The sequence below is a fragment of the Rhyacophila brunnea genome, unplaced genomic scaffold, assembly GCF_057557595.1.
Source record: "Rhyacophila brunnea isolate RB1 unplaced genomic scaffold, BYU_Rbru_1.0 scaffold_2, whole genome shotgun sequence".
Classification (NCBI taxonomy): domain Eukaryota; kingdom Metazoa; phylum Arthropoda; class Insecta; order Trichoptera; family Rhyacophilidae; genus Rhyacophila; species Rhyacophila brunnea.
Window position 1 is genome coordinate 55492278 of NW_028232859.1, and position 21536 is coordinate 55513813.

Consider the following 21536-nt stretch of genomic DNA (forward strand, 5'->3'; position numbering starts at 1 on the left):
TTGAATCTCCGTGACCTTTTTAAATAAAACCAATTGTTAAGATGAGAAACAATGTTATATTATTGTGATTGGAAGTTGTCTAATATAACAATGTGATCATGCATCAATGCATTGTAAGTATTTATTGTTTGGATCTTTTTCAAACAGCTTGTGGCGTCCCGAGTAAAAATTGAATACTACTGGTTTACGTGATGGAGATAAATATACCTAGGTATGTAATAAATTGTTAATTATTATAAAATCTAACATTGTTTTTTCGATATAAATAATAATATTCAATAAAATTAATAATTTCAATTTATCAAACTCATTAGTCTATGGGTTATTTAATGGCAATACAAAATATCTATTCAGTGTCGCCATACATACTGAAATTTCAGTACATCTACTGAAATTTTGGTCAGGAAAAGAAGAAATTATGATATTTGTGATGAATTAAAGACACTTGTTACATGATTTTTTAAAAGACACTTGTGATATTATGTCAATATGTACGCTTTCACCAAACACAATCGATGAATTTCATACATTTTTGTCAATCTACTGATATTTTGAAGAAAAAATCAAAAAATCCACTGAATTTTGAAAATTTTAGTTGGCAACACTGTATTTATTATCTATGACAGAATACGAAAGAAGTGTCACTGTCAGAGTTGTAGGTTAATTAACGATGAATTTCATTCAAACTTCGTATGAAAATGTAATTCTTATTATCCTTATTAATATATATCTCGATCGAGTTTTGAAACTGTTAATTTATTGTACCTACATAGAAATTTATATTTATTTATTGTACATAGACATAGTATGCCAACCCATGCCTACAAACGCCGAAGTCAATCTCTTGCGTGCTAACACTGGCGTCGATTAAATCTACATAGGTTTCATTTCTCTAATGCTAAACATATTTTTTTTTTTAAATATTAATGAGCTCTCAGCATTTCTTATTCTCTAAAGCCACGTTGACACGGTCCAAGTTGACTTGGACCGAGCGCACTCGTACGAGACATCTTCATACTAATTATTCCTATCCAAGCTAGCTTGGATGAGTAGGACGCGGTCCAAGTAGCTTGGAGAGGAGTAATTTATATGAAGATGTCTCGTACGAGTGCGTTTGGATGGCGCTCGGTCCAAATGTACTTCACAGTGTAAAGGTTATCTTAACTGACTTTCTACGAAAGCCACTTGCCCAATTCATAAGCTTCCATTGAATTTTGGCCAATCGTGTGATTTAAATCTACAGCTTTGGAGACGATCTTTCTGCCACTACTTTGCTTTGGACTCAATATAACTCATGCATTATTTTTCAGGCAATAAAACAAAATGAGGAACAGGAAAAGTTTTGGATGCAAAATAAAAAGTCATTGGAAGAACTGCAAAATAATTTGAAATCATACAATGAATCTTTAAATCCAACGGTACTGGTGCCAGTTTGCAGTCGGGTGATGATGAGAGGAAATTTAATTCACACCAACGAGATCCTTGTATCATTAGGTTGCAGTTATTTTACAAAATGTACTTCAAAGCAAGCACAGGATATAATACAACATCGTTCATTGAGTAAGTTCTGGGCATTTTTGATAAATTTTGAATATTGTCAAGCCAACACTGTTATCATATTATTAACCCTTAGCCGGCTCGCACATTAAAACTCGTCTCGTCTGCAACATGTTGAATACGTCATTGTTATTCACAAAACACACATCAGCAAATGTAGCTCCGCACATTGGTCAGATGTGACTTTTTAGTTTGAAAAAAAAACATCTAGTGTTGCTAGCATCTCGGACTGCGAGTAGAGTAGAATTTTTCCCCGAAACAAGCATGTCATTCATAAACTACAAAAGTTTGTAGGTACCTACATACTTCACAAACCTTGGATTTTTTTTTCAACCATATGCATGGATACTTTTGCAATCTTGTCGGCGTAAACACCAATTAGGTGGGTACTTAAGTGTCATAAACGTAATCCGAACCCGGCGTCATCCTGCAGGTCGGATTTTATTGCTTAGGGTCGAAATATTTTTAAACGATCCACACATTAACAGTTTTAAGAAAATTTGTGATGATATTTTAGCTCGGTATATCCGATAAGGAGCTCGTTATAAAAGTGAATAAATGTATGGAAAAAATCATAAACTAAAATTTCAACGAATGTTTCCTCCTTACGTCCGAGATCTCGCTATATCCGTGATCGTAATAACCGAGCTCGACTGTAATATGAAAATAAGTTGTATTATTAATTATTATTTTTAGAAGCAGATATGCATCTTATGGAGTTAGAGAAAGAAAAAATATTTTTGAATAATCAAATGGAGCAATCAAAAATCGTATTAAGTAATGACTGCCAAGAAATTATAGAACCTTTCGATGAACAAAAAGAAAGAGAGTGGAAAAAGCAGCATTTGCTAAATGTACGGAAGTCCAAAAAAAATGAAAAGAATGATCATAGTGACATCGAACATGAAGACATTATGAATAAACTAGAACTGCTAGAATTGGAGGAAGAGATCGAACAATTACATAGTATGGATTTCACAAAACCTCAACCGAAGACATCTATTTCTACGGAACAGCAAATAGCATCTACAAACTCTAATTTAAATCAACAGAAACCTAAATTATCCCGTGCAACTGAAACGAGAGAATCAGTTATACGGAAAAGGCTTTTGGAGTTGAAACAAAGTAAAACAAAATGTGTTACTGAAGAAGATGTCCTGAAAAGATTAGATCAGCTGCAGGAAGAAGAAGATCTAAATGATGAATTGGAAAGGTCAGTTTTAATTTATTTAACATTTCAGATAATGAGTCCGATTAATGTTCTGCAGTAATATTATTCTTTTATTCGGATACATATTGCAAATTTGTAGTTACGTACAGTAGGCGCTGGGTAATCCGGCACCCATATTTTTTCACCTATGCCGGATTATTGGATTTTTATAGGAAATAATCTGTCAAGGTAGGGCACTAAACTGCCGAGCGAACGGCTCTCCGCTCTGTAATCCGGCAGTTTAATTTGAAACCTGCTGGATTATAAAGCAGGAGAGCTGAGTTGCAAAATGCTGGACTATTGGACGTGCCGGATTGGTGGACGCCGGATTATTGAGCGCCTACTGCATATCAATAAAAAGTATTATGCAAATCGTCACATAATCAGTTTAAATGACGATTAACAAGCTATTTTTGCCATAGAGTAGTTTTTGGTTAAATTAAGTATAAACTATGTACAGTAAAACCTCGTTAATACGAATTCCACAGGACCGAAAATCAAAAAAAAAATTCAAATTACGAATTATGAAATGTATGGGGGGGAAATATTAAAATTTAAAAAAAAAAATTTTTTTGATCTTCATCAATATCGTTTAAAATCATAGATGTGCCTACCAAATTTCCGGTTCCCGTGTTAATGGGTCACCAAATGTCAGGATTATTTTTATTACCTTCTTAAAATAAGTAATTTATGATGTTTTACGAAAAGTCTGTCACAATTTTCAATGACTGGCTCATGAAATAGTGTACTTTATTACGATTTATTGAATATTTTTATATGCCAGGACTTTCGGGGTACTGGGGGGAAATAATTTCGAATTAAAGGTATGGTTTTATATGAAAATAATGTTCAAGGGACTTTTTTTTTGCGAAGTTCTACTGTACCTTTCTTTTAAAACTTTCTGTTGAGATGGTCACATGCGTGTTTTTGGTTCACTATTTCTGCTTTAGGTGTTACAGAAAACATAAATGAGCTGGAAAACAGATTAGCTAGATTTTATTAAATTTTACAAAGTTATACAGATAGGTGTTTTCATATTTAATTTTGAACATGAAATTTTGCCTATTGTGACTGTATACAAACGTATCATCCGCGATCAACGACGGAGTATGTTTTATAACATCCAAATTACATTTTTTGTTTTATTTAATTGTTTCAGTTTGTGTGTTCATAGTGATATTGAAGAAGAATCTGAAAACAGCAGCGATTCCAGCAACTCCCCAGAATCTGAAGACAACGATAACTCAACAGAAAAGGATGCCACATATAAAATAGATATTGAACCTAAACAAAAACCAGGGAGAAGAATTTCTTTTGCTGATGAGACATTGAATTCAACGCAATTAACGGCTGTATTAAACTTTTCACATAGCGACACTCCAGTTGTGAAAACTGACATTACCAGTGAAATAAAATCCCCATGTGATGTTTACGAAATGTTCCCTGAATGTTTTAAAAAAGAAACAAAACCGATCATAAAAAATTCTCACAGGGTCAGAGAGGAAATTCACAACACGGCTTTATTAAAAGACGAAGCCGAATCATACGATTTGGAAACTGAAAAAAATACTTCACAACATGTCATCATCGGGAATATAATCGAACATTCAAAAAAGGATGATAAAATTACTTCCAATTCTCCGAATGAAAATATTTCCATTCGTCCTGTCAGCAAATTTAAATCCATGAGAATGGCAAGTAAGCAACCAAACAATTTATAGCAGCATAAATTAAAAATGCATTTAATTTTTAAAAATTTATTTGGAAACATTGTACACCTTTTTTTATTAAAAAGTTATTAAATCACACGGTTTCTTTCAATACCCACTTGCACATTAATGTCAACACATATTTTTCAACAAAACAACACACTTCTTGATGTAACTTTATGGAATGGTGAAAACTATGCCAGTTTCCGTTTTGCTGCTATATCGGTGAGGAGACGGTTTCCACAGATAAACGTGACGAATCCTACCGCAAGTAAATATCTCACAGTTTCAAACATAGTAAGGCGGAGCCAGAAGACCACGAACAATCCAAGGATAGCTGAAATTAAAATAAAAAAATTAACTACTCCATTCTACACAAACAGCACATGAAACTATTACAGGTTGTTTTAACCTTCTAACATAATGTTTTTTATATCAATAAACCACTATCTATTTACACACATTAAATGTCCTTCCAGTTTAATTCCATCATGAAGAAAATAACAGTACATTATCTGTGTATAGCGTGCATATGTTGATAAGTCTAAAGACATAATCAGATTAATGTTTTTAAATTTTAATAAAATGTTTGTAAATTCTCAACAAACCAAAATTTTAAAACATTCCTGATTCACAGAAAACCTTACAAATATGTAGCTGCCCTGAGAATGATGTTTTCAGACTTATCAACATATTCACGCCATACAAGGATATAATCTGGCATTCATAATTTGCTAAGCAAGGCTTTCATAGAAACTAGATTATTAAATTGATTACAGTAAAACCTTGGTAATTTGAAATCGACAGGACCGAAAATCGAATCACGATATACAAAATAGCCAGTAAAGCCAAGTTTTTTTTCCATCAGTGGTGAATATTATGGTTCATTCATCAAATTAGTGGAAATCACTATAAATGGATTTTATGAATTTTGGCGAAAATTTTGATTTAGCCATGTTTGTATTAACAGGGTTTCTTAACTGTTTCTTAATTTTCATACTGTCATTCAACCTATATAATATATAAGTGGATATTTCGTATTTTTGGGGTTATATATTGGTGTTTGGAATCACCAAAATAACTTCAAATAAAATCTGCCACCTGCAACTCAATATCTTTGATGTGTACTTATAAAGAGATAACACACGATTTCAATTGCTTACTTTCATTCTCACAAATTAAAATTTTTGTTTTAAAGTTCAATTAACTTTATAAATTTTTATAGTAAACCTAGTTTACCTATATTTACCCAATTTTGATTTCTGTTATATTTATTTCTGAAATATTTTTTTGCTATAAGGTATTGTAAAATCAATGAGGATGTCCACTTTTCGTGTAATTAACTCATTTAGTGCTAACACCGCGACTGGCGCATTTGGAGTTGTTGGCCATTAGATATAATTAACATGTTATTTGTGTTAATTAAAAGGTTAGCAGTGATTGTGTTAATAATATTACTTACAACCGAGTCCAAGGTGGAATCCTAGTGCACTGAGAGACAGGGGGAAATTCCTCACGTTTATTCCAATTTTACCCCATAGGATGAAGAGCAATAGCATTGGAGCTATGCACAGAGCTGTGAAGACATCTGAGACAATACGCGGTGGTCTCACATCAGGTTCTCTGAACATGTGAAAGATCTCCGGTTTCACCTTCCGCAGTAATTCAAAGTTTGCAACAACTGTTGAATAAATATAATGTTGTACGATATCGATACAAAAAAAACAGACTTTAAATATATTTCTTTTATTTTGTTAACTGTCAATTTCATGGTGGAGCAGTATTGTTGTTTTTATTTAATAAAATGCAATTTTTTTTCGTAGTATTTATTCCACTTTTATATAATAGATTAGGACCGGTTTCGTCCGCCTCAGAGGGACATTTTCAACATTCAAAATGTCCCTCTCAGGCGGACGAAACCGGTCCTAATCTATTATATAAAAGTGGAATAAGTACTACAAAAAAAATTGCGTTTTATTAAATTGAAACAACGATTTAAATATATTATTATACATAATATTTGGATGATATATTCTATTCCTTTAAGAACTAAGCTTCATTAAATGAAATATCTTTCAGTCCATTTTAATATGGAGGTGATTTATCGAATTTTGGTGAAATAAAATGAATGTAAAACCTTTTTGTGGCACTCCTGCAAATTTCAGACTAACATCAGCCAGGGTCCATCTGATAGGATTGGAAATAACTGTATCTCCGATGATTAATTCGACACTGTATGTTCCTGATTCATACTTGAAATTTTCAGCTACTGATCCGACATCCTATCAAAGAACAAAAATAAGTATTGTTATTTCAGTTACGGTACACATTTGTCGATTTTTATCTAAATATTGTGAAGAAGTAAGCATGAAAATGTGAAATGTTTTTAATTACAAAAAAACCATCGAAGGGTATTTTGAAACATACCAAATCCATTCGGTAAACTTTGGATGAGTCCGGCTCAGCAACAAAGATGACTTCATGATTGAGAGACTTGCTTGAGAGCCGCACAAATGCTTGGTGAACCTTTGCAATCTGCCCTTGACCCTCTTCTCTCAATGAAAACTTGACAATAATCCTAAAATAAAAAATATGTTCTCATTATAGACCAAATATTTAAACCTGAACAAAATGTATTTTATTATTTTTATTCAAACATAAGTCGATAGGCAGCTGCGTAAAGAACGTTTTTATAATAATTATTGTAAATTATGAGGATATTGATTTCAATGTTAGTTACCTCCAAAATCCGTTGCTTTCAGTTAATCGCAAAAAACCACCATGTACATTTAGAATTGCAAATAGAATATTTTCTCCATGCAAAAATATGTATTAGTAAATAATCATAAAAAGCGAATGGCAAAATAAAATCACCTAAATTTCACACCCACAATGGCTGAACAGTTTATAATGTCCTAATGCCTATAATGTCCTGGGTTTGTCAAATTCAGAGGTTGTTTTCTAATGTGTGTTTGGACCTAATACATTGAGCAAGTGGCTAAAATCTATTTACCTTAAGACCTTAGGGTCGTACATTGTGTAAAAAAATGTCATGATTATTTAAAAACCATGTTTAAAGTTGTGTCGGAAAATATAAAAAATGGCAGCCCAAGAATATAACTCACTTTGCAATCAAGCTACAGTTTAATACTATTATACTAATAAACAGAATTGAATTGATAGTTTATAAATATACACACAACAGAAAAGTATTTAAAGAAACAGAATTAAGAAAAAAATAAATAAGAATAGAGTATGTATGCAACCATTGAAACCAATAGCCTCATATTCTGGTGTGTTATATCATGTCTCTATAGAAATTGTATACAATAATAATTGTAGAAGTCAAAAAGCATACCTCTGAAGAGAATCAGCTTCCAAGGCCTGGGGCAATTGCTTGGGATATGAAATAGAGTTTAGTCGAGGGGTAGAAGAACCATCCACATCTCCAACGCCAACTTCCACACCTTCTATCTCGATGCCCCCCAACACTCGAATGGGTAACGTAGCAGAGCTTGTGCCCGCACTCAGGGCCAGCTTGTAAAGACCTCTTTCCGGTTTCACTTTCATCAGATCCAAGACATAGATGGCTGCCTCCTTGGGATGACGCGTCAGCTTTTGTTTGGAGAGAACGACGACGTCATCTTGCAGGCGAGTGGCGGACTGCGCCACCACGGATTCTGCATTCACCGATGGGTGGAAGCGGCCTACCAGATCACTCACCGAGATATGAACGGGAGCAGAATCCACTGATACTTGGCCATTGCCTGTGAGCGAGATGCAGACTGGTGATATTTGCTGCAAACAAAATATTATTAATGTTTATTCTTCTGTTTCAATCTTAAACCATTTAGTACACCACAAACCTTTATTTGATATAACATATCATCGTCTATCTTGTAACTCATGAATCCCATTTTGGTAGATCAAATTTTTATTGAATACGTACACAATATCGAAAGATCTACCTCTTTGAAAGATTCTTAACCCAAATATGTTTAAACATTTCAAAAATCAATCCACAAAAAGCTCATAAATTGCGGCCAAATAACGGAAAAAATGCAATTCTTGTAAATCGTCAGCATTTTTTAGTTCTATTTTTTCCATTTCTTAAGTTTTAATAGCTTTTACTGTCTCCTGAAGTTTTAGAGTTACGAGGTTAAAACAAAGATGGAGCCCGATAATTTTTTTGAGAATTATTTGGTTAGTAAGATCGATTCTTATTTATTTTATCAAAATGACGACCAGTTCGGTAAGTAGATAATAATTTTATCATTTTATATATATAAAAAGTAAAATAGCCCACCATCTTCTGAATGTCTTGATGAGTAGCTACCTAGCTACAGTTTTTGATTTTTTTGTGTTATTGACTTTGTCACTTTGTAAAAATAATAAAAAAACCTTTTTGACCGGCCAACCACTGCTAGTTAACTGAGAATATAAATAAGAATCATGAAATTCAATATCTACATTATTGCTCCGATTAAAATATTTTAATTGGAGGAATAATAAACGAATTTTATCCATTTTAGTAAATCAGTATGCCTTTGTAAAATCAATTCTGTTTGCAAAGGATTAAACATCAAGTATTTAATTATATAAAAATATAATACAGTATTTTAATCACCTTATCATCAGCCAAGAATGTGATAGCCTCGAGCAACATTGAAGCTCCTTTAGCGGTTTGCACAGAGCGCCTTGACAGCAGATAATTCGCCAGCTTCACGCTTTGCTCGGGTGTAATATGGGATGGTGCCTTTGCCAACCTAAAAAAATGAAGTAATTTTATGTCATGAATACTCCTTATTGAAAATACAGTAGTATCTCACTAATCCGGCACTATATAAAATCTGATGGTGCTGACTATTGGAATGTATGGCATATGCCAGTGACAGAGTTTCGAATGATATTAAAAATGCCATCACAAGTCACAAGACATGATCACCCGGATTAATGGATGTCCTGGATTCGCCTTTTGCAATTATTAATAGAAAGTAGAGTACAAGTAAATAATTGATAAGGAGGATGAACAAGCTTACTTGAGTATTCCAGTTAAGAGGAGTGATGTGGCAGGGAGTCCGCCCTCCCAGTGTAGCATCTTGCCATCTACTTCGTCAGCCTGGATGAGAGCATCTTCAGCTCGGTCTACAGCCCAAGGCCCACACGCCACCTCGGCGCAAATGTGGAAGACCAAACCCAAACTGTAAAATTAACAACACACAACTAATTATTTCCCTATATACTAAAGCAGGCATGTCAAACTACAAGTAGGCTGTGGTCTACTATCCTGTATCAAAACTGGCAGTGATCTAACACACTCCTCCATTGTCATTCTACTTCAACAAACTCATATTTTATATGACTCTGAAGTGTTACAAATTAATAGTCACTCAGCTATATCTTACTGCACACTTCTCTATCGCTCGCTGCATACTGGTTCGGAGGCTTTGGCGTAAATAATTGAGCTCGATTGACAGAAAAGGTGAAATAAAAGGCATCACAATATTATTATTACAACCCTTGTAATTGCTAGCAACATCACAATATTATTTTGCAGCCCGAAAATTGCTAGCAACACCAGACCGGCACGAACACCACACAATGGCGGCACTCGTCATTTCCTTCCGTGTCCTTGTGCTCAACAGTCCTGAAACTTTGCCTTCAACTTGTCAGATAACACCCGCATTCATAAATTCAACAATCTAAATAGTGTAAGATTACAGGAGTAATAAACATTTAAAATAAAAGCCGTGTTGACTTAATACTCATATCTTATATCCAAACTAAAAAAAATAACAACGGAAACCTACTTTGTAACTGAGTCATCTTTCTTCAGATAATCCTGGAGGTTCTTGAGTGCAGCAGACTTATCGTTGACTTTACTGCCGAGAGCTTTGAGCGTGTAAACAGCATACATGATGTCGGTGAGGGGAGCTTTTGTGTTGTCCAACGTGGCCGTTGCAGTCTTCAACACTTCAGGAACGAGAGGATCTTTGCATTTTAAGATTTGGGAAGCAGATGCTACGTAAAAGCACTGCTCCACAGATTCTTTCTTAGCGGCTTTCAATACCTGCCATTAATAAATTAGTTTATAGTAATTTTTTACAATAGTGGTAGATTCAAGACTGATGTAATAGAATCTACACACTTATTATAAGGTACATATTATTGAAAATAAAAGTAAATTATTTTTGTAAATTTCACCCAGTGATACTTACATGATATTATACAAATTGAAAAAAGCAATAGTATTTTTTTTTTCAATTATTGAATATCAATATTCCGAATTAAAAGTTTTACTTGAACCATAGAGTGTAGCATGACGTGTGATACAACTTAAACAAAAAGCTTTACTTGTGATTCAATATAATATGATAACGGTTACCTTGCAAACATCCTGGTTATTAGGGATGCCTTCATTTAAGTATTTCATCCCTTGTACGGCATAATATATAGAAGACAGATCGTCGGTGGCAAGGCTTTCTTGAAATATTTTTTTAAACCTCACTCCATCTTTGGTTTTATCAAAGAAACCATAGACACTGCTGAGTCCGTCTGCACCAAAACAAAGTGCCAAACAGAGGCATACTACTGCAACTGAGAAAACACAATAAGATTAAGAAGCTAGGTAGTAAAAGTAAATAAGTATATTATAATGGACCTCCACGTTTCTTTAGTAGATCAATTGGTTGTTCCATATTATTCACTCAACCTATCAGGTCTATTAAGGTGACGCATCAGTGAAACGCCAAATAATTTTCAACTGTACGGGCGACGAAATTTTGGACTCGCTGCCATTCACTGAGAGAATATTGACCCAGGAACACGTCACTTTGCTGCGTGATGGCGACGGGTCAATTAATTCTAAAATCGTGTAAAGATGACTAAAAACGTTACACATTTACTTTAAAAAGAAAACATGTCAATGAATATATTATTATTGTTACTAATAGAACAATAAACAGAACATAAAATGGACGTATGTTGGATTTATATGACAATTAATATTTCGTTTGACAGGCGTCATTTTCACCCGCCACCCGCAATCCGCGCATCGCCTAGCGACGATCTTTTTAGACCGTGCCTCAACTAATGCATGGCCTTAACTGAATCTACAAGTAATATAGATTGAAATGCGTGTGATGTTGCCTCAGCAACGGGATCAAACCCGTGTTGCATAAATTTAGAGACAAGCATTGTAACCTCATCTCTACAGTGGGGGAGCAGCTAAATTGAAAAATAATTATAAAAAATGTTCAGGAACACTGGGAAGCTCAGAAGAGATTTTTTTTAATTTACGATATTTTTTTCGCATAACTGACATATTATTATGCTGAATGTGAATCACTTAAAAGTCTAAATTTAATAAGAAGTGTGTGAATGAATATTACTTAGTCGTGTATTTTATGTAGGTACTCGGCGGCGCCTATCTACAATCTACAGTTCACTGTGGCGGCGAAAAAACTAATGGCATTAGTCGATTATGAAACATTGTGGAGTTATTTTATGGAAAAACATAAAAATAGTTATCATTTCAACACTACAAACAGCCATTAGCAGTTCGCATATGAAAATTGTATTGTAAAAATCAAAACTGGAAAAAAATGTATGTGGCATGGAATTGCCGGCAAGTTGAACATTTTTTTAATTATTATTCAATCAAAAGGTGTAAGGCGATTCAATGACATTCTTAAATAGATTAAAAATATAAGGTATTCCATTATACAAAATAAATTTACTTACAAGCCCGCATATCCGCAAACTAAAATCACAAAATATACCGGCCCGGTCGCAGAACGACACGTCGAAACCGATTGGATTGGATTGATGACAGCGGCAGTATTGCAACTATAATAAAATCATTTATATTAATAGTACACCTATTTACGTTCAAACACGTAATTTTATTTTTATATTTTATAGGTAGGTACGACAATGACATGGTAAAATTAATATTCTATTTATTTCATCAAAATTAATCAAACATAAAATAACATTTTTTTCGACCATGTCCGATCCTAATAGGATCATTTATGGCCTCCTCATAATGAAGGTTTGTATTAACAGATTTTGTTTTTTTTACGAGAAATGGATGTCAGCCATTAGCTCAACCTTATAAGTCCATACTCTGGCTCATACACAAATTGAAAAACAATACGTGTTCTTGCCAGACCCAGGATTCGAACGCTTAAGCCGTAGGTACCTAGGTACTCAAAAAACGCCAAATTTAATAATTGCGAATCTTTTAAAAAGAGAGAGAAATCGGAAATACTCTTTATTTTCGCCCCCTTTACGATTGTATAGCGATTGTCGAAGCGAATTTAATTTATTGACCTTATTATTTGTGATAAATTTGTCTACGATTCCAAGTGCTAAAATTATTCTGGCAATCATAGAAGCTGAAGATTAGTCTATGACTCGAAATGACAGTTCATATTAGCCTATGTGACAGTTAGTATGTAGTATATTAGTCTATGGTGACAGTTCTTCCACTTGTAAATGTGTCAGTATTTTGACAACTGAACTTATTAGAATTTAATTTACGTTGAAAATAATGGCGATAGACCGACCTGACAGCATATTATACGAACTTTTTATATATGCTGAATGGAGACCAGATCCTGATTTTATTGTAAGCCTTTTTTGTAATTTAATGTTTAAACATTATAAAACAAATCAGTAGGATATACAATATTAGACAGAAGGTGTACACACAATAAATTAACAAGTGTTATAAATTTATCTATACAATAACTTCAATACAGCTATGTATATTATTATCAAATCTATGTCATGCATTACAATTAAAATTGCCGAAGATATTAAAAAAAAAAAATAGTTCTTTAATCATGTTTATCATGCCTAATCTCTACCAATCGGATCAGTTATATTAAGTAAATGATTTTTTTCCCTTTTAGAGAGGAGAAATGGGGTTCGGAGAATCATCTAAACAATCTGCAGTCAACTATGTGCTTGGATTTTTTAAATCTGAAGAAACTTTAGTGGAATGCATTCAAAAGTAATATATTAAGTATATTCTCAATATTTATTTATGGTAATTGTGCCGCAGATGCCCGCATGAGCTTTTAGATATATATATTTTAACGTTAAACAGTTTATTCCATGTAGACAATTACATTAAATACCCTTTTCTGTCAGCGCAAATGCTTTTCGATCCAATAATTGTTAATTAACAATTTGGGTAGAAGTCGGTTATGGGGAAGCCAGCGGCAAACACATTTTGAAAATAGCCGACATCTTACTGGATTATTTGCTAAGTTGGGTTAGTTTAGGTTAGGTTAGGTTTTCATTAATGAAATTCATGAATTTTGTGAAATCGGCTATGACAATTAGTGTGGTTCCTGCCTGGCTTCCCCATAACCGACTTGTACTAAAATTTGAAATTTTCATACATCTTGATGCGTCAATATCACAAACTAAGATTATATTAGGTCGGGGTAGGTTAGGTTTGGTTTGGTTTGGTCTAAAAATAAAGTTTTAAAATCTCATGCTGGCAGCTGCGGCATATTTACCTTATTTATTTTCACTGTTTCTTTATGACGTAACAAATGGACAGTTTTTCCAGTAATATAATAATGCAGTAGAATCTCACTAATCCTGCACTATATTTATATAAAGCCTGATGATTCCGGATTATTGGAATATATGGAAAACTGGATACTAAAAAAACATTGAAGTATGAAATGGTGCAATGAAAATGTCAGTCGTGAGACATGATTAGCTGTTTCACCACGGCTCAGATAGAGCCGGATTAGGTGGTGGAAGCTTTGTCGAATATTGTTACATTTGACCAGGGACTTTGGTGGGTGACACAGGTAGAATGAAAGAATGACATATATATAGATGCATTCACTCATATTGTAAGCAGCAGCGGCTGGTCTAACATCTTGCAAGTGCACTGCCTGCTTGCATTGCTATGAAACATCGTTCAACATCGTAAATAATATTTTTTCTTCATAGGTTTTTAATATTATCGCTCACTTATTGTAATGCAAACCATAAACCGATGTGCCCATTGTCCACATTCCCAATCGACGATAATACAGGCACTAAGCACTGTATACGTCATCCTCACTGAAATCGTTTGGGCCCGGCAATATATTTTGTTTACTTAAAATGAACCCAAATCTTAGTATTAACTAAAGCTATAATATAACAACTTAAACCGTGCTAATCGTTTACGCCATGCATAAGTTCCAGAATATCATGAAAATGACATCATATTGTTCTGAGTAGAGAGCAATTACAGATTTAAATTATGGTTTGTTATTATAGACGTTGCAACTTACTGTTCACGCTCAAATTATTTTTAGTATCATATTTAGCAATCTCGTATGTAAAATGCCTGTTAAACTAAATACAATAGAATTCATTTTTTTTCTAAATTTAAAATCGGTAAGAAATATAATACAATGTCGGTAAGATATTTTGATTTATGTGTACTGCAAATTAAATCAGTGAAGATAAAAATAATTTTGGTACCTACCGCATTTCTGGAAAATTAATATTTCATTATCCTGTGTGTTGATTAAACGCGAAATGATGTCGGTTATTTATAATAGGTATAGAAAATTATTACTTCATGAATTCTAGTGATAAGCTAATAAATCTTAATACTATTTCACAAAGTGCAGTTTCATAATAATCATTATTCATACAGTGTACAAATTGCTAAAGATAATGTACTTATATAGAATAAGATGGCTTACGTTAAAAGTAAGAGGTATTTATCTACTATAAGAGATGCAATCGTTTCTTAAAACTAATCCAACAAAGATTTAAGTAAGCAACTCGCAACATGTTTTATTAAAAATATAAAATATACAGGTAATTTCCTAAATGTCAGTAACGTTTTGTCAAATCAAAAATAACGCCGAATTGATTTCATTTTTCAATAAGGTAGGTTTCCAGCGCACCCTCAAAAATTACAATCCAAAAAATCACCGGCCGCCACTGATTGTAAGTATGGATATTTGTTGCGCAAATGGAAGACATGAGAGGGAAATGTCCCTTTGAGGTGGATGAAACCAGTCCAGATATAATATTAATAAAAGTGGAAAAAGTACTATAAAAATTTGCGTTTTATTAAATTAAATTAATAATACAATGCATTTCCACCATGAATTGACAGTTAACACAATAAAAGAAAACAATAGGTATAGTTATTTAGAATCTAAATTTTAGATGAATAATCACAAAAACCGCTTGTATTATATTATGTATGTTACCGAAACGTCAAGCAGTTATAAACAATGCCTCCACGCGGCGATTTAAAAAATATTTAATTTTCTGCTACCAATTTTATAAAATTTTGTAAGCCTCCCGTACTTTGTATGTTCCTTGGTACCAATAGTAAATTATATTTTTCTAAAAGTTTTAGGTTATTATCTAATCATCATTTATCTTTCTTTTAATCAGCTACGTCAATCAACTTCAGCCATGGCAGATATGTTTGGGAGACGATGGGAAAGTGGTGGCTGTACTCCAAGAGTCAGTTCTGGAGATCCGCTCGAAGCGAGGGAACTACTCCACTGTCGTCGCTCGTGTGGGAGGTATTATGGCTTAAACTATCACAAATCTTGATGTCGAATGAAGGATTTATTATAGTGGAATAGTATCAATATTTCATCGCTGTGTATTAAATACCTCCTATGTGGTGATTTTGACGAAAATGAGTTATTGATACCACGTGATATGCATTTTTTTTCTCTACCATCTGTATTATCGTCACTGTATATTAAATACCTCCTTACCTCCTGTGTGGTGATTCCAAATAAAATCGATATTGAATTAATACTATGTGAGAGCATCCAAAATCATGCACTGTAATTATTAATCCTATGTGAGCATCCGCCGCAATGTATCAGTATTAAAATAATCTTATGTGAACACGGTATGGTTACACATGATTCAACGTATTCAACACGGTGCATATATAATTAATCCTATGTGATAAAAACATGGAAAAAGATACGAATTTTCTATTAAATAATAGATATGTTGTAAAAAAATATGATTATCCAATTTTAATTTATGATGAGGATCTACAAAAGATGTTAAAACATATATATTACGATTATTTTGTAAAACAGTTTTTTTCTCAGAATATGACTCAAACCACATAGGAGATATTATTTAATATACAGCGACGATTTCTCTATTATGCCATCATAATAAATTTTATGATTTCTAATAATATTTGTATATATTATATTATTATAATATAATTATACAATCATCTTTTTTAAATATTATATTTTCTACTTTGACAAAGATAATGTCGTAATCAATATGTACTATTATTAATTATATTAATTATTTATACCATGAAATTTAAGATCCATGTTTCTTGAAACTCCCATTTTGTATGTAAATATTTCAATCAATTTGGAGAATATATAACATTGTAATTTACATAATTTACTTGCGAATGATCAGGACGCAGGTTAATATGAGTTCCTCTTAATCGGTAGGTTGTTAATTCAATTACAGCAGGCATTTGGAAACAGGCTTACCCAATAGGTTGTGCAAATGATAAGCAAAAAATCACTGTAAAAAAATATTACACTTCTATTATGTAGGTCCATAGTCTTGGGCGCAATGCAGAACGTTGACGTTAAGCAGCCGTTCTAACAAGAAAAACACATTACATGTTCTTTCTCTCTTCCACTAAGGCTATCTAATGTTTTTCTCACTGAACTCGGATCGTCAAAATCGGCCCCTTAAAGTTAGGCGTGTATTTTAAGGACTTACGCGTCCAAGTATGATTCTGCATCGCGCTCTTAGAGTGTAATTGGTTACCTATTTATCTTTTTTTTATATATAGCAATTTATAATATCTGTATATATTATGCAATATTATTTTTTTAATATTAGTTGTAAATTCATTATAATATATTATATCTAATACATCCGTTTAATTTAACAAATTCCAGTGCCCAGAGATATATATCCGCAGTGGAGGAAAATGGTTTGGAGCCCTGATTGTTCCATGCTTGCCATCGCTCACAGCAATGGAAAAGTTAGCTTTTACGATTTAATGGCCACCAATCTCTTCGATATACCCCCGGTAAGTATCTATATTATGTATTACATATATTTGTCACTATATTGTATAAAGGAAATGCAATCCCGTACAGATTTTTCAATTCTGGTTTTATAGAATTGGGATTTTTTTATCATATTATTATCGTGATTAAGTAATATGAATTTTTATTAAAAAAAAACAAACACAAAAGCTTATTAACGAAACTGTTATTTACGTAGTAGAACTCCATTATAATGGTTTTGAAAGTGTTCATAGTTAAGTACCTGTTTATATTTTACACCCATGTTAGCTGAGTTGGTAGAGTGACCGTAGATGAAACTACGAGATTAATTCCACGGCTGGGCAAAACAAATGTATATTGTTTTTTCAATGTGTATTTGACCCAGTGCAGTTAACAACCATTCCTCATCAAAAATCTGTTAATATAAATTCCACTCTGTGGAGGTTACGCTTTTAAGAGTGAATAGTACTTTTTTAAATCTTAAATATATTTTTAGTTATTCTGTAATTTGACGATAATTAGGAGGTGATGGCAATTTGTATAAGTATCTACCTATTTAAAAAAAACTTTTGCCTTTAAAATTTATTTATTTTAATCCAGGAATTTTTTGATCAAGGGATCGAATAGGACCCTGGGATCTCAAATCCTAATTATTCCTTAAATTTTATTAAGCTTTCTCAGTTAGGAATTCACTGTAGTTTAATTGTATTTTTAAAGGATTGCAGTCAACCACTTGATTCCCAATGTACTGATACTACTCATTCTGTTGCTGGAATCGTTTTCTTAAAGTCCAGAGTTACTGAATACAAATGGTAAGAATTTCAAATATCTTATAGATAACCAACTATTCATCTACTTTTATGAACCAAACCAATTAAATTAATATTATGATATGCTTACTTATGCAAATAGTTTCTGTTTAATTTTGTTTTTATTGCAGGTCAAGTGAGGTTTTATTAGTTGACTATAGAGGCGGTCTTCGAAGTTTTTTTGTATCTCCAACAGATGGCTTCAAATTCAATCATAAATTTAGTTTCGAGGGAGGTGTCAGCACCGTCTCATACCACAGCTCCCACAATATAATATTTGTCACAGGTCTTACATCTCCTGTTCAAAAGGTAAAATAATACTTTAAAAAACTAATAAAAAAATCAGACAGTACCTACTACCGATTGTTATGTAACTAATATACTGATTTTTTAAAATGTTTTTTTTAGGAAACATTCAATGCTCACGATTATGGTATTCGAGCTTGGCGGTTACTCAATGATGCTCCATTTTATAAGCTATCAATTACATCTAACGACATAAGCCCGGCTTCGTGGAAAAAATGGCTTGATTCTGTCAGCAATGTCCCATTTAGGAAGAAAAATCATACGGTAATGTAAAATTCCAACCCGATATTTTATGTATAATAATTTTTTTTTTATAATTTTACTGATTATCAATTGTTATTATGTATAACTGGTTTTAACACTTGAAACTTAAAAAAACTTACACTTAACAATGGAAAAATGAATAATATATATCAAAACTTTCAGAGTGTGATTACCAAAGCCGTCCCATCACCTAACGGGTCGATGCTGGCTTGTCTCCATCTCGACGGAAGCATCTCTCTGTGGCATTTACCGGTTTTGAGGTTTTCTAAGATTTGGCCTCTCGTACAGCAACCCCACATCGATGTTCCGACCCCCCTCGGGTCGAATGATAAGCTTAAAGTATGGCCGGTACTCAAAAATGGTCTCTCTGATTGTTCGCCACTGGATCTTAATTGGTGGAATGATGAGGTAATCTTTGAAATTGTTTTCACCGTATTAAGCACATTGTGTATTGTCGGAAGTATAATAAAGTTTATATCAAGATATCATTTTTAGTATGTACATACCTAGTGATGTTTGTTATTGTGTTCCAGGCTGTAATAATCTCAAGGCTCAATGGCTCCGTCACAATCTGTTCGGTGTCAGACTTGCACAACATGTTAGGAGACAATCCAGAATTTTTGCAAGGTCATCCTCAGGTATGCTGATCATAATAAAGCGATGTATGAACGATTTGAGATATTCGATTTTGATCATTTACTCAAAACATTATCCATTTATTTTTATTAGATCATAAGCACATTTGACAATGGGTTCTTATCGTTAGAATGTGAAGCTGCTTTAAAATTGGCAAAGAAACTCTCAAAGGACGATGACAATGTAAGTACTTTTAAACTTTATACGTTTTTAACACTTATCAGCTATTTTCAAAATGCGTTTTCCGCTGTATTCTGTATAACCGAACAGTACCATTAATATTGTTTAATTAATGGAAATTATACCCATTTGTCCCATATGAATGAATGGATGAATAGTCAAGGTTCTGGCATACTTAATTTCCAAAGTACCTTGAAATATATTGCATAAAAAGGGTAAATTACCATTTCCACTCCCAGATCTCCACAACAATGCTCCCCCTGACATTATATTGAATTTGTGTAAAAAAATTCTGGGGATGTGCTGTAAAAAGTGACAAAATTGAAATGGCATAGAGTTGCTAGATACAAGAAAACCTTCTACAAACTAAATCTTTATTATAGCTTATACTATAATGTGGCGTGAATTGCTTGAACAAATTCATATTTTCTACAATTTATTATAATCTTAACTATAAGAACCAAGTCATTTGATTATCCGAATCTCGTTGAATATTATAATCCCACTTATTCATTTAATTTATTGAAAAATAATTCCAGCCCGACGACACGAATAACAAAGAAATATCGGAAACTGACGCTACCAATGAATCATCAGACGATGAGAAAAGATCTCTGATGGGAAAATTTAAGGATGCTGTGACCACTACATCATACATTATTACCGATATGGAGAGATTTCAGCCAAAGTTAAAAAAACTTTACCTATTATCGCGAGTGTACAGATTGCTATGTTTAAAAAGTACAACTCCTGAAGATTTGTATTCTCGTAAAGTGAGTACATAATGTGTATTATACAGAATTGGTAATTTATACTTATTGATAGAATTACAAGGTTAAATAATTACCTTAATGTATTTATGATTTTAGATTGAAAATGGCGATTACCCGGAAGCGTTGATATTGGCCCAAAAATACGATTTGGACTGTGACCTTGTTTACCAACAGCAATGGCGCTCTTCCAAAGTATCCCACCAAAGCATAATAGATTATTTGGTAGGTTTATGTCTTGTCAGAAATTTGTAAATGTCATATAGTATTCAGAACAAATCCATGTCTAAATAAAACAATTAAAAATATATGTAATAAAAACCACAAGGGGAAGACAAGAAAATAGGTTGGTAAGTAAATTAGAAATACAATCATATTGTATATATTTACTTATATAAAATTCTGGTAAAAGTTCGTAAATCAATTACCTGATAATAATGACAGCATTATTATTAAATATTTGATACCAATTAATGTCAAATTGATGTTCTTATTGATTCTAATAAAGTTATTGTATATTATATGAAAATTACTGTCTGCAATGCTCCATGAACAACGTGTTATTTTTGGATCTCGATGTGACAGCTCACGGTGAACCGTGCTACGGCGAACAGTAATATGTGTGTACAATTTACATGTAACTGGTGTTTGTATCCAAATAATAAATTTACTGTGTGTTTTGTCGTACCCCAAACCTGATTTCAAATTCAATTTAAAAAGAAGGAATCTGCAATTGATTCAGTAATGGTTTCGAATTGGTAGGATACAAGTACGGCAGAACAATAGTACAATTTTTCTTTCAACATTTTTATTGATGCCCATATTCTTTCAGAGTAAGGTCTCAAAAAAGAAATGGATTATCCAACAATGCTGTGATCGAGTCCCGGAAAGCTTGTCCGCCTCAAAGGAATTACTTCAATTTGGATTGAATTTGTCAAACGAGGACATATTCAAAGGTACAATATTGTTATATTAATTATTATAATAACAATATAACAGCGCACCAATCAGCATATCGATACCAC

At 32.9% G+C, this 21536-nt stretch overlaps 3 protein-coding genes across 3 annotated transcripts in view; 2 read left to right on the plus strand and 1 right to left on the minus strand.

The window, feature by feature from the left end:
- The first annotated feature begins 625 nt into the window (after positions 1–625).
- On the plus strand, positions 626–4575 carry uri (unconventional prefoldin RPB5 interactor). The gene is made up of 4 exons (XM_085947353.1): positions 626–700; positions 1311–1560; positions 2254–2770; positions 3927–4575. The coding sequence occupies exons 1-4, from the start codon at positions 671–673 to the stop codon at positions 4486–4488; spliced, it is 1359 nt and encodes a 452-aa protein (XP_085803479.1). The 5' UTR covers positions 626–670; the 3' UTR covers positions 4489–4575.
- OstDelta (oligosaccharide transferase delta subunit) lies at positions 4509–12288 on the minus strand. Its single transcript, XM_085947352.1, has 10 exons — positions 12220–12288; positions 10862–11073; positions 10287–10546; positions 9516–9677; positions 9104–9242; positions 7835–8274; positions 6904–7054; positions 6614–6758; positions 5939–6157; positions 4509–4813 (listed from the first exon to the last, which is right to left on the minus strand). The coding sequence occupies exons 1-10, from the start codon at positions 12227–12229 to the stop codon at positions 4671–4673; spliced, it is 1881 nt and encodes a 626-aa protein (XP_085803478.1). The 5' UTR covers positions 12230–12288; the 3' UTR covers positions 4509–4670.
- Positions 12289–12904: 616 nt separating this feature from the next.
- The window catches only part of LOC147072544 (NBAS subunit of NRZ tethering complex-like), a 39424-nt gene continuing 30792 nt past the window's right edge, over positions 12905–21536 (plus strand). Inside the window, exons 1-13 of the mRNA XM_085946938.1 lie at positions 12905–13108; positions 13395–13495; positions 15916–16049; positions 17433–17566; positions 18264–18358; positions 18487–18664; positions 18764–18925; positions 19088–19333; positions 19459–19563; positions 19655–19744; positions 20281–20514; positions 20611–20736; positions 21344–21467. Of these exons, the coding sequence (XP_085803064.1) occupies positions 13031–13108; positions 13395–13495; positions 15916–16049; positions 17433–17566; positions 18264–18358; positions 18487–18664; positions 18764–18925; positions 19088–19333; positions 19459–19563; positions 19655–19744; positions 20281–20514; positions 20611–20736; positions 21344–21467 (1807 nt within the window). The 5' untranslated portion in view covers positions 12905–13030. The remainder of the gene's footprint in view (positions 13109–13394; positions 13496–15915; positions 16050–17432; positions 17567–18263; positions 18359–18486; positions 18665–18763; positions 18926–19087; positions 19334–19458; positions 19564–19654; positions 19745–20280; positions 20515–20610; positions 20737–21343; positions 21468–21536) is intronic.

What these genes read in the sequence shown, in the direction of transcription:
- uri (XM_085947353.1), top strand. Translation starts at nt 671, where the DNA reads ATGAATTTCATTCAAACTTCGTATGAAAAT. An exon ending in TTCAAACTTCGTATGAAAAT is followed by an intron (nt 701 to 1,310) that starts GTAATTCTTATT and finishes ATTATTTTTCAG; the next exon opens with GCAATAAAACAAAATGAGGA. An exon ending in CTAAATGATGAATTGGAAAG is followed by an intron (nt 2,771 to 3,926) that starts GTCAGTTTTAAT and finishes TAATTGTTTCAG; the next exon opens with TTTGTGTGTTCATAGTGATA.
- OstDelta (XM_085947352.1), bottom strand. An exon ending in CTCTTAACTGGAATACTCAA is followed by an intron (nt 9,243 to 9,515) that starts GTAAGCTTGTTC and finishes TCATTTTTTTAG; the next exon opens with GTTGGCAAAGGCACCATCCC. An exon ending in TGCAGGAGTGCCACAAAAAG is followed by an intron (nt 6,158 to 6,613) that starts GTTTTACATTCA and finishes TTTATTCAACAG; the next exon opens with TTGTTGCAAACTTTGAATTA.